General features: G+C 31.8%; 1 protein-coding gene across 3 annotated transcripts; it reads left to right on the top strand.

Annotated features, from left to right (window-relative positions):
• The first annotated feature begins 7,230 nt into the window (after positions 1–7,230).
• Positions 7,231–12,125, top strand: LOC21388971 (ubiquitin-like modifier-activating enzyme 5). 3 transcript variants are annotated; one of them, XM_024170536.1, is made up of 14 exons: positions 7,231–7,382; positions 7,684–7,752; positions 7,864–7,977; positions 8,177–8,305; positions 8,540–8,608; positions 9,022–9,174; positions 9,279–9,315; positions 9,556–9,638; positions 9,921–9,995; positions 10,259–10,333; positions 10,445–10,531; positions 10,621–10,736; positions 11,101–11,147; positions 11,804–12,125. In XM_024170536.1, exons 1-14 carry the CDS (start codon positions 7,293–7,295, stop codon positions 11,941–11,943), a joined length of 1,284 nt encoding a protein of 427 aa, XP_024026304.1. In that variant the 5' UTR covers positions 7,231–7,292; the 3' UTR covers positions 11,944–12,125. The 3 variants fall into 3 exon arrangements, with proteins under 3 accessions (XP_024026304.1, XP_024026305.1, XP_024026306.1); XM_024170537.1 differs by lacking the exon at positions 9,022–9,174 and having other exon boundaries at positions 7,233–7,382; XM_024170538.1 differs by lacking the exons at positions 7,231–7,382; positions 7,684–7,752 and having other exon boundaries at positions 7,872–7,981.
• The last annotated feature ends 513 nt before the right edge of the window (positions 12,126–12,638 follow it).

Genomic DNA, 12,638 nt, shown 5'->3' with positions numbered 1-12,638 from the left:
TTTTTGACTAAACCCTTTGGTATATCTGATCACAAAGGAGAGATTCGTGAAACGACTTCAAGATTATCATTGTGTACTAGAATACGTCTTTGTATATGAATATATATATACTAAATAATTTATATAGATATACATGCTCTATATATGTTTATGTAATAACGTAGATATTTGTAGTAGAATACTTTTTGCTGATCAAATATTGTAGGAGGCACACGCACGCACACATATATCTTTAGTTTGAATGAGTTTTTGCCTTGTCCCACTGTTTAAATTTGTATCTAATTACATCATTTCGTGGACGGCTAACTATATATAAATATGATCTCCACATTTTATTATTTTATTTCAGCAGTTTTCTCATCAGTCATCACGTTGCACGCTTATTCCGCATATAATTTATTCCTCTAAAACGGAAGAATCACATATATATATATATATGAAAAGCTTTTTAGTTTGAAAATTCAAGATGAAAATCAGCATAATTTCTTTCAAGCCACTTCAAGAGTCATCGCCTTATGGAACCATAGACTCAGCCGCCTATGCTTTCTTGTCAAAATGATTAAAAAAAATTCTGGGATTTTTTTTTTCTTTTGTTTTTGTTCTCCTGAACAGGAATTATTTGTTATTGTTGCGTGTAATATAAACTAATTAAAAAAATATATATTCATCTTGTGAGGCAAGTAATCCCATCCAATACAAATCAAACTCATTACGTCCACCATTTGAATCTCTATTAAACAGTAATTAATTTTACACATAATTACATATTATTATTAGTTATAGTTTACTATGTATTAAGTCACTAATATAGCAAACTATATGTTCACTATCAAACCATAAAAAAAAAAAAAAAAAATAGCAAAAAATATGGCAACCCATGTACAAGCATGGCCATGTTATTCCCTAGTATTGAAATAATATAAAGCAAGGAAAGAAGGGGATGAATTAGCCACGAAAACAAGCAAAGACTGCATCATCATGTTCATTTTTCAAACCTAACTTTTGGAGATAGAAATCGATTGATCGGTCACTATCCATAGTTAAATTATGTGTTACATAACATAATTGTGAAACACCAATTTTTTATTTTTGAGTTTGGATTTTTAGATGTACATCTTGTGGTATAATAAACAAGTCAATAATGCAAAAAAAAAAAAAAAAAAAAAGGATTAATCACACATTATAAACTGCCGTTTTTGACATTGCAACTTAGGAAAGAAATGAAAGTGACTAGTGTTTATAAAGTCATGTGTCATACATGAATGAATGCCACATAGTGGAAACTTGTGGGAGAAACAAGGCCATACTCTCCACAACAAAGTAAGGTTGTTCATGTGATTACTCTTTCAGGGTCATTATTATAGCACTAATTGCTTTCACATGCATGCTTGTATGAGAGATAAGTACCTTTTTTTTTTCCTTTTCTTTTTGGTGCATTATCATGGGGAAGACGATTTTACTCTACCACTGGAAATTATCTTTTTTTATTATGATTAATTTTTCAACAGCTTGATATGCAATAAGAGCAGTTTCATGTCTCATCTTATAAATTTTTAACAAAAGATATATAAATTTAGAGTCTGTTTAGTTCGCTAATTTGAGTTTTTAATTTGAGTTGAGATGTAATTTTATATGAAAACTTTTTATTGTAATGAAAAAATTAAATATGACTGTTTTTAAAAAATTTTTACTATAATAAAATTTTAAACTCAAATCGATAAAATTAAAGTAGTCTTGAACATTAAAAATACTGATGAACGTAGACTTAAACGTTAAAAATTATCTTTTTTTCCAACCCAAAAGAAAAATCCATGGCAATTTTTAATGATTTCTTTTCTGACATACCCATCAATCTTTTTTCTTTTTTGGTCTTCCGTACATTACATGATTTTATAACAGCACTTAACGTGATTTGCGTTTAAGTACATAGTAAATTTTGACACTCAATACGGTCGGGTACATATGGCCGTACGTAATGGGGTAGATCCTAAAGCCTAAAGATAAAATCCTTTTTACCCTCGCGGCGGCCATAGAACAATCGATTAAAAACGTACCATGCTTAATTATACATGGTTTTTAGGGTATTTTCATGGGCCAACTCTTATATATAAGTTATAACAATGATACCTCTTCCCAACAAGTTACATAGGTCATGAGTATCTTCGACCCCATACATTTGACTGCCGACCATATTGTCATGATTCCTCAAGAGTTATTTTCTCTAAAGATATATATGCACTTGTCTTATTTTGTCGTTCAACATTTATTTTTAGAGTTTTAGGCCTCGTTAATTTTAAGGATTTGAGTTTTCAATTCGAGTTTAGATGTGACATTTTCTGAGAGCTTTTTATTATAGTAGAAAAAGTTAGATGTGACATTTTCTGAAAGTTTTTTACTGTAAAAACCTAAAACTGAAAATTCGAATCGGTAAAATGAACGAGGCCTTAGTGTTATAAATACTCAGACATGGATTTAAATTTTTAATTCGAGTTGAGATATAATATTTTTTAAGAGCTTTTAACCGTATCAGAAAAAAATTAGATGTAACATTTTCTTAAAACTTTTAACTGTAAAATCTTAAAACTAAAAAATCGAATCGGTGAGATGAACGATGCCCTAAAATGTTTATTTTTAACTTCCCCATTAATAAAAATCTGTATTTAGATAAAATCACTTAAGGCGATGGAGCGTGAATATTTTAAGAAAGATTAAATATTAAAAATAAGAAAATTTAATAAAAATGTATAAAAAAACATATGGTCAAGATCTATTTATATATATATATATAACCATTTTATCCTGGGTTAAAACTACATATATCTATATATTTAATAAATCGTTAGGGCCAAATCTCTAAAAGCAAATATTGAAGATTAAAATGAGAAAAACTCATGTATATTCTCATAAGCCACTAATGAGAAACGAATCCTTCCCTTAATGATGTTTTGCGCTTAAAACCTCTCTCGCGCTAAGGGCTTCCAGAGAGGCAAAAAGCAAATTGCTTGTGCCAAACATTGAAAACTGACAAAACTATGGCCCCGTTCATTTCGTTGATTCGAGTTTAGAATTCGAGTTTTGCTACAGTAAAAAGCTCTCACATAAAATCACATCTCAACTCGAATTAAAAACTCGAATCAGCGAACTAAACGGACCCTACATGTGATAATATTTTGCTGTCCAAGTTTTTCCAGCTATCTTCTTTTTTTTTTTTTTTTTTTTTTTTTTTTTTTTTTTTTTTTTTTAACTTCGTGTGCACGTTAAGGTCATTTACTAACTAGCGGCCATGATGTCGTACGCTATTATCAGTTATTAATTCTATTATAGCGGCTGAGGTGGCACAACCAATTAGAAGTGAGTCAAGTGACAACGGCGGGTTTCGTTTCGCCTCCTTTTGATCTGGTCAAAAACAAAATGCACTCAATGAAAATACTATAAATACCTTCAAAACAAAATGAAAAAAACTATATATACATGTGGGAGTTTTATACAATGATTATTTACTATAATACTTGCCAATTATATGTATTGTGTGTTTTATAAGTGCTTAATTTAGGATTATAGTTTGGAATTTTAAATTTAAGTTCCATTTATACAATTTTTGGGGTCAAAATTGATTTCACTATAAATTAACCAATTAATCCTCTACGACGTACGAAATTAATAAACACGGATTTACACGATTGACTCAACAAATATATAATTTGATACGAATTGAAATTTAAAAGTATAATATTGAGAACATCTAAAATGATATATATTTTTTTTTATAAACTCAAAATACAAGATATAAAATAGTAAATATTCATTTATATATATTAACTATTACCGTTTTCTCATCCGCCTGATTTTTTTTTTTTTTTTGGTTGGTTAGATTGTAAGTGCTAATAATGTTCTTCTCCCAATTTAGCATGATGTGGATACTTTAGGATGTGGAATTTATTACACATTTGAAAAAAAAAAAAAAAAATTATGAATTGGTTGAGATTTGGATTGTTTTGACAATATGTGCTTTTGAGCATTAAACACTATACAAGACAAAACAAGACATCTCGTCGTTGCCCGGTTTTTGAGTAAGTAATGGGTTAGCGAGTCTTTCAAACCGTGATGGGCCCCTCACTCTTGCTTTATGGAATTAGGATTGAATTAACAAATGACTTAAGGAACTTAAAAAACTCATTGTTAAGATAAGCACAAGCAATGCTTCTTCTTCATGTTCTGATATTTAGGCCCACCATTGGGTTAAAGCAAACGAATGAAACAAAACAAAACAAAAACACCCCCACAGGAGAGATAGATTAAGGATGAGAAAATGATTAAGGAGACGTTTGGTTCATGGATTAGAATCATGTGATTAGAACTATTTTTGATTTACGTGTATTTTTTGTGAGAGAAAACACTATAGCGAACTATGAACCATAATTCAAATCATGGTTTGAATCCTCTAACCAAACATATAATAAGAAAATTTCTTTGATAAGGCCCTAAAAAAAATAAACTGTTGAAAATGTTTTGTTTTCAGTCATCACACACACACACACATATATATAAGCTCTTCGTTCTGCATACATTTTTAATTTGATTAATTGATTTTGATCGGATTCAACAATTATAAATTGACTTTGTCCGTAAAGGGGTCCCACCAGATAAAAATCCAAACAATAAATGTGCTTCAAATGACTAGCCTCAACATTATATGAGGACATAAAGATATGTAGTTAGACTTAGACCCACTAAAACCGGAAATATGAGGTTGACAAATGGGTGGTTGGGTGGCGTATCAAACTTATTCTATTCGCCTTGTGAAATTTGGCCCCACAAACGGACCAATCTTTGATTGATTTATTTATATGATTATAGAATTTGAATCTCCTTTTGTTTGCGGGCTCCACCTTTTCTTTTCTTACAAAGATTGGTCATGTAGACATTTTTTTTAGATAGTGAAATGCAAAGTTGTAGATAAGCATGAATTCCCTTGAAAATATATATCCTTTCACTAAATTATCATAATGTTATAATTAGGGTGGGCTTTTGATTTTGTTGGCCGCAGCTTCTTCTAGGTGAGCTTTTGTTTTTCATCTTTTATGTTGACCCATCTCCATGAATGTCATTAACCGAGTGTGAGAATTATATTTACCCATGTGCAATATTCATCATATGGGTTATTAATATATGAATTATCATTAACTTTGTTTCTCATAAGTTAATAATAAATTACATCTATCCTAACAACAACAACACAAAGGAAAAAAAAAATTAAAAAAAGAAAGCATAAAAATAACATACCAAATCTCACGCTACATAACCCGACCCGAGTGAGGGTGTCACAATACCATATCCTTACCTCTTGCATCACCTGTCGATGCTGTCAGAGAAGAAGGAGGGATAAAAAAGTAGAAGAAAAAAAAAATAGAACGAGAAAAAAAAAGCAACCCTAATTTGATAATATGGGTAAAATGATTTATACAATCTTTTATTATTATTGTTATTATTATTATTATTATTTTATAAATTGCAGCTACACGTTGTCGACTTTTTTTTCGTTTGAAAGTTGGACCATGAACATTTAATCGAGACATTTAAAATCCTAAATTTAATAATTCTTCGCAATGTAATTCAATATATAACTTACGCCAATTAATGGATAACAATTAGGAGCCTAAATGCTATAATTTAAAGGTTCAAGTTCTAACTACTTGCCGACCAAATAAAAGATTGAGATGCATTTGTGTAAAAGTTTTCTGACATTTCCGTCTATTACTTGACATTTATTAGTTATTGGACCACAATTATAATACATTTTAAATTTAAGATTCCATTTATCAAACTTACAAATTTAGAGTCCGAGTTTCCTAACGTTGTTAGGTTCGATCTCTCTCATGTGAGAGACAATCAACAACGAAAAAAGTGGCGCCAGAGGTAATTGCAAGTGCGAATGAGATTATATAGATATAATAACAGTATTTAGAATTGATTATGTTTTTATTTTTCACGTTTTTTGAGAAATAAAAAATGAAAACGTTTTCAAAATTGTGTTTGGAGCAATAAAGACAAAAAACGGAAATGAAAACGATTTTCTGATTTAGTGTAAAAAAGCGAGAGAGTCATTTTTTGTTTTCGTTTTCTCCTCTCTCGACCGGAGAGATAGAAAGAGAGATATTAATGAGTTTTTTTATACTGAAAATAATCTTTTGATAAAACTACCAAACGCATTTTTAAAAATGATTTCTATATGAGATTGAAAACGTTTTCATTTTCATTTTCATACAAAAAAATAAAATCATTTTAAAACGAGTTCCAAACACGCCCAATGGTTTGAAAATTTAAACCTAATTTAAACCTAATTTATAAGTGAAAGCGGAACAAATGAGTAACTAATCTTCAAAAGTGATACTAAACCTAATCAACACACAAAACCATTTTGGACATTTTGCCTTTGGTGAGTTCAATATGCAACATAATTTTACTAGCGATGTTGAAATACTGACGAAAGATTTAGAATATTTTGCAAACATCAAAATTCAAAATCACTATAATAATTACTACGTAATCTGTTACATAAAACGTGAAAGTCAATATAGTAATTACTACGTAATTAATCTCTTCAAATTATTTCCTTAAATTATTCTTTTTCATGTGAATAAATATTTTTTACTTATTTCAAAAACAAATAAAAATTTTTACTATGTAAATTATGTTTTTATCAATCGTAAATAAAAAGTTTACACTGTAAATTATTATTTAGTTTACACGGTAAATTATTATTTACTTTAAGTAGTTTTAAAATATGTTATTTACTTTAATTATTTACTATAAATTTACTATTTATTCCATTTTTCGTTCTTATAATCACCTACTTTTTACATTGGGCCTATGGTGGAGTCTTTTGTTGCAGGTAATTTTAACAAATAACCCTTAATATAATACCATTAAAGATTTTTAAATTTTAACTTTAATCTATTGAATTTTATCATTTTAGAGTAAATAATTAGACAGATTATTATATATAATTTTACAAGATTATTATTAAATTGGTAGCCAATCACAGCGTCAGTTTTTGTAATTTTCTCCATTCTGGCGCTACCCAGCCCATAATCGATAATCAATGGGCCTGAGCCCGACCCAATAGATTTTGCTTCTCCGACGACAAATGGTAGCATTTCTCTCCGGTCCGGAAGAAAAGATTCCGGTTTCCTTCCCAGTGCGGGGCAAAAAAAAAAAAAAAGGCCGGGTGTTAAAAAACGACAGACGCATATAAGCAAAGAAACGAATTTGCAAGAGAGAGAGAGAGAGAGATGGAGGTTGAACTCAAAGAGGTGCTGAATGAGCTCGAGTCTCTGAAGCAATCGATCGCTGATCCTTCTCATCGTGCTCCGATCGACAAGGTATTTCTCTCAATTCAGAATAGGCTCCAGGATCTAATTGCTATAGTGGAGAATTTCTTTATTCCAGCAATGGATTTGATTTATTGTGAATAGAGCTTAATTTCTGCAAAATTATGATTCGGATCTTAATTTCATTCAACAATAGTTGTGATTCCTGATTATTCTTAATCACATTATGGAGATTAATGGCGGATAAATAGAGCTTGTTCTTTTAAGCATGCAATTGGTTGTTATTTGAACAATCTGGTTAGTTGTGAGAATTCATAAAATTTTGAATAATTTTTTTTTTTTCGTTTCGTAGCTAAAATTGCGTGTTGAGCGTCTGGCGTATCTCGGAAACTATGGCCCAATTCGGCGTTCAAAAGTGAAGGTATTTAATTTAATTAATGTAGTTGTGTAGGTTGTTTGTTGTTTTCAGAAATGTGCTTGGTTTTAGGCGGCGATTTTATTGATTGTTTGTTTATACTTTGGTTGGTGATAGGATATGAGCGCTGAGGTGGTAGATAGCAATCCTTACAGTAGGCTTATGGCTCTTCAGAGGATGGGTATTGTGAAGAACTATGAAAGTATACGGGAATTCTCAGTTGCCATTGTTGTCTGTATTTATCTCTTCTTTCAACACTGCTTTTGTTGTCGTACAAAAACTTCATTATGTAGTTTGATGTATATATGTGAACTTTTGCCATTATTCCCGCCAATCTAATATGGGGTTCTCTTTTTGTATAGTTTGCGCAAGTCTTCTTGTAGTTATGGTTTCTTATGTTAGTGTATTGGTCATTCTCATGTGACTTCAGGGAATTGGTGGTGTGGGAAGTGTTGCAGCAGAGATGCTGACAAGATGTGGTATTGGTCGCCTTTTGTTGTATGACTATGACAAAGTGGAGTTGGCTAACATGAATCGGCTATTTTTCCGTCCAGAGCAGGTTTTTTAATCGATGTTATTGATGTTCTTCTTATTATTTGTTTTTGAAATTTTTCTCGTTAGGACACTACACACTTTTAGTAGAGATGTCTTAAACTAAACCTGGATTCTTTATAAGAAAATGATCATTTTAATCCAACACACGAATTTTGTAATCATACATTTTATAAATTTTCTATTGGATGAGGAGAACTTAAGCATGAGAGTACTAAAATAAGGTTATATGCCTTTTCAGGTTGGTATGACAAAGACAGATGCTGCTGTACAGACCCTCTCAGACATAAATCCAGATGTTGTGCTCGAGGTAAGATTTTCTGAGACTTTTTTCTTTTCCTATCACAAAATTCCTAATCATTTTTGAGGATATATAAACAAGAATGTCTTCATGCTAGCATGACTTTTTTACGAGTTTTTTCTCATAGCATATTGAGTTTCATTCCAGCATAAGAAATGAGACGCATAAAATCTTATACTTATCTTATATGTCATTTCTATTGGTTGATTTCTTTTGGCTGCTGATCTATATGACAGCATTGCATCCAGAGTCTTGAAATTTTTGACACCAGTGAGTTGTTACGCTGGAGAATTAAGGTTTTAATATAGTTTGTAATTCTCATATGGTCAATGCCTCATATCCACATGGCATGGTACAATAAATTACAAAAAGAGTGGATGTTTACTCTATGTAGTTTTGGATTTGCTTTATTTTGTATCTAGAGTTATACGATGAACATCACAACGGTGCAAGGTTTTGACACGTTTATGTCAAGTTTGAAAAATAAATCATTTCGCCCAAATAAAGAAGGTAGTGGAGTGGATTTGGTTCTAAGTTGCGTTGATAATTATGAAGCAAGGATGGCTGTTAACCAGGTAATGCATCATAGATCAGTATCTGGTAATTGTGCAGAAAAACTTATATGACCTTTTCTTTTTGTTAAAAAATTTCCTTATCAAATTATCTTAATGTTATACAGGCATGCAACGAACTGAATCAGACATGGATGGAGTCTGGTAAGCAACAGTTCCCAAATTTATACATCCTCATGCTGAGAAGAGCTGTCTTATTACTCAAATACGTCAAGATGTGCCTTCTTGTATTCAACATTAATTTGCAATTTGAAATTTTATATTCTCGAATGATGTTTGTGCCTGCGTTGTGCATAGTTTATGCATTTATTACACGTATGGATTCTGGTATGTGTTAGTATACATTGAAAAGAAATTCACAATCAAATCATACTTTTGTGTCAGGTGTATCTGAGGATGCTGTTTCAGGTCATATTCAGTTGCTGATTCCCGGTGAAACAGCCTGTTTTGCATGTGCACCTCCTTTGGTATGCTTCTCTCAATTCCTTGACTATTTGGGTATTTGTGAAAGTATATATTTGTTGTGAGGTGAATAATCCAGAATCATCTTTTGCATGAATGAAATGCAGTGCTAATACTGCCGAGGTTCATACTTTTAACTTTTTTCTTTTGCTCTGAAGTTTCATACTGCATACTTCTTTATATTATACTTGTCGACGCCTACTTTTCTACCTGTCATTACAGATTAGTATATTTTGTTGTGTAATTTAGGAAAACATAGAAACTTTATTTTGTTTTGTATATCTTAGGTTGTTGCATCTGGAGTAGATGAACGTACGCTTAAGCGTGAAGGGGTTTGTGCTGCGTCTTTACCTACTACCATGGTAAGAAATTGTTGTCTTTTCACTTTATTTAGTTGACCTTTGCGTTCAGTTTGTCATGACACTTTGGCACTTGCGGGAACTTGCTCATCGTAACAATTAATGCTTTCTTCCTAGAGAAGTTCTATTTGTCATTATATGTGAAGCTCAAAACAGCTAATGTTTGACTTGAATAATTGGTTGAATTAAATCTGTGTATCATGTTAGCATTGTTAATGTGCTATGGCCTATTATTTTATATATGCTAATACGAAACAATTCTTTAGGGCGTGGTTGCTGGGCTTCTAGTCCAAAACACACTTAAATATTTACTGAAGTTTGGGCAGGTCTCTCCATACTTGGTGAGCACATCAAACTCTCTTTTCTTAATATCTTATGAACTGGTTTTTGTACCCAATCTTGTTTCAAATATGAAGCCTCATCGTTCTGAATTTTGTTTTTCATGATCACAGGGATACAATTCTCTTAAAGACTTCTTTCCAACCATGGAAATGAAGCCAAATACTCAGTGTTCAAATGTAGCTTGTCTGGAACGACAGGTAACACAACTCAGATGCTGCCTTATTCTTGATCTGGTTTTAGATTTATGCAGTTTCCTTTTTGATATGATATTAACTTTTATCGGCAGAAAGAGTTCTTACATGTAAAGCCAGCAAGGGATGCTGCAGCTAGAGCAAAAATGGAAGCTGAAGCATCATCAGAAACAGAATCTCCCCTACATCTTGATAATGAATGGAATATAAGGTGCTTCTGCTGATAATGTCTCGGTTTGAACAACATATTAAGTTAATGCCTAACTTTTAAGATTATATTTCTTTGCCAAAAAACAAAAATGGTGGGCATTGGGATGGTTGCTTATTCAAAAAAATGCATTTGACTGAAGTACATGCATTGACAGGTAGAAGTAAAGCATATTGTCATTCTCAAATAATTACAACAACAATTATAAAATGAAAAACTAATGCATAATTTAGTGACATGATACTGGGTCACTGATAAGTGTTCCTATTCCATTCTCAAAATTTGAGCTTTCGAGCTATTCTCAAAATTAAGCTTTCAAGTTCAGTAATATCATTAATCTAATGTACTTTATTTCTCTTAAATTCAGTGTTGTTGATGAAAGCGAGCTGGATAAGGTAGATGTAAAGAGTTCAGGTACCTCATCTTTTTATGTGCTTTAGGCTATAATAAGTATATGACCACGGTTAATAGGTGGATGTTTGCAAAGTGGCCGACTGGCCGTTGCATTTTTTTTCCAGTATTCTCAACATCTTTGATAGATGGACTTTACATGGTCCCTTTTTATATTTCATCTATGAAATAATATATTCCATATTTTACTCCGTTTGATGAATGCATGCCAAGGTTGGACTCATAGATCACAAATTGGAATTGCCACATAGGTTTTGAATTGCACTTGATAAGTTAAAACCAATCCTGCAGTAACTGGAAAATGAATTCTCAGTTTTTAGTTTATTTGACCGAATTTCTTTCCACCCAATTGATCCAAGGGTGATAACTACAGTCAAATCGATCCTTTTATGCAAAGTAGGTCATAAAATTAGTACTACATGAATGAATAATCAAAACTTGATTAAAAGACAATTCTGTTTTCTGATGTTCTGCTTACATATTGATGCTTTAAAGATTGTATTCTTTCGCTCCGATGCTCTTCTATAATTTCGACTACGAAATCATTGTGGAATTAAGATCGTCTTAAATTCAACATCTTTCACGTTGTAATGGAAATGGCAAATATCTTGCATTAATTTATACTCATTACATTTCTTCTGGTCTCCTTTTTATTTCAGATGCCCCCCTTCCAGAAGGTCTTATTCGGGAGCTTCCGAGTGCAGATGAGTACCAAACATTGCCTGCTGAAACACCAGTTTCTCATGTAGATGACCTGGAAGATCTTCGAAAGCAACTCGAGGCCCTCAATTCTGCTTAGATACAAAAGGTTTCCTTACAGGATTTTTGCAGTCCCATAGAAGATGAGAAACAAAGAAAACCTTTAGACATCTCCCTTTTCTCTTTTTGTCATTTTCCTCGCTGCCTCTAACAAAACAATCAAAGCACAATTTTTTAAGGCAAAAATACTATTAAAAAAAATAAAATACTACTGTTCAGAAATTTGCCTAGAGTAGTGAGAAAAGTTGGTTAATGAATGATAAAATACAACTGTTTCAACCACCATTAGTTCGTTAAAAGCACATGATCTGCTAGAGGTTTGCATATCACAGACAAAACTCAGCTGGGCTGGGCCCCACAACTACTCGGACCAGGAAAGTTAAAGCTAACTACCTGAGTTGAGGTCACAATCTTTTCAAGTCTGTTTATATAGTTTTGGTCTAAATCAGCTTTGATTCAAGTCAAAAGTTTTGGAAAGTCTTTTTGGCAACTCAAGCTGAAAGAGAACCTTTTGTCATCTAGGAGAGATTAAAATTGGATAATCTAAAACTACTTTAAACATCAATCATTCTTTAGAGATGAAGGGTTATTTAAGGCTTGTGATGTGTTGAATCGTAGGGTTGGTAATCTAATCTTGGTCCTTTATTCATCAAAAATAAAATAAATATCTAATCGCGGTCCTTTGATCGGGCTTGAATTGGTCAATAATTGGAGGAAGAAAAGGGAAGTTTGACA

The sequence above is a fragment of the Morus notabilis genome, unplaced genomic scaffold (genome assembly GCF_000414095.1).
Source record: "Morus notabilis unplaced genomic scaffold, ASM41409v2 Scaffold2758, whole genome shotgun sequence".
NCBI lineage: Eukaryota > Viridiplantae > Streptophyta > Magnoliopsida > Rosales > Moraceae > Morus > Morus notabilis.
This window is presented reverse-complemented; position numbering and strand designations above follow the sequence as displayed.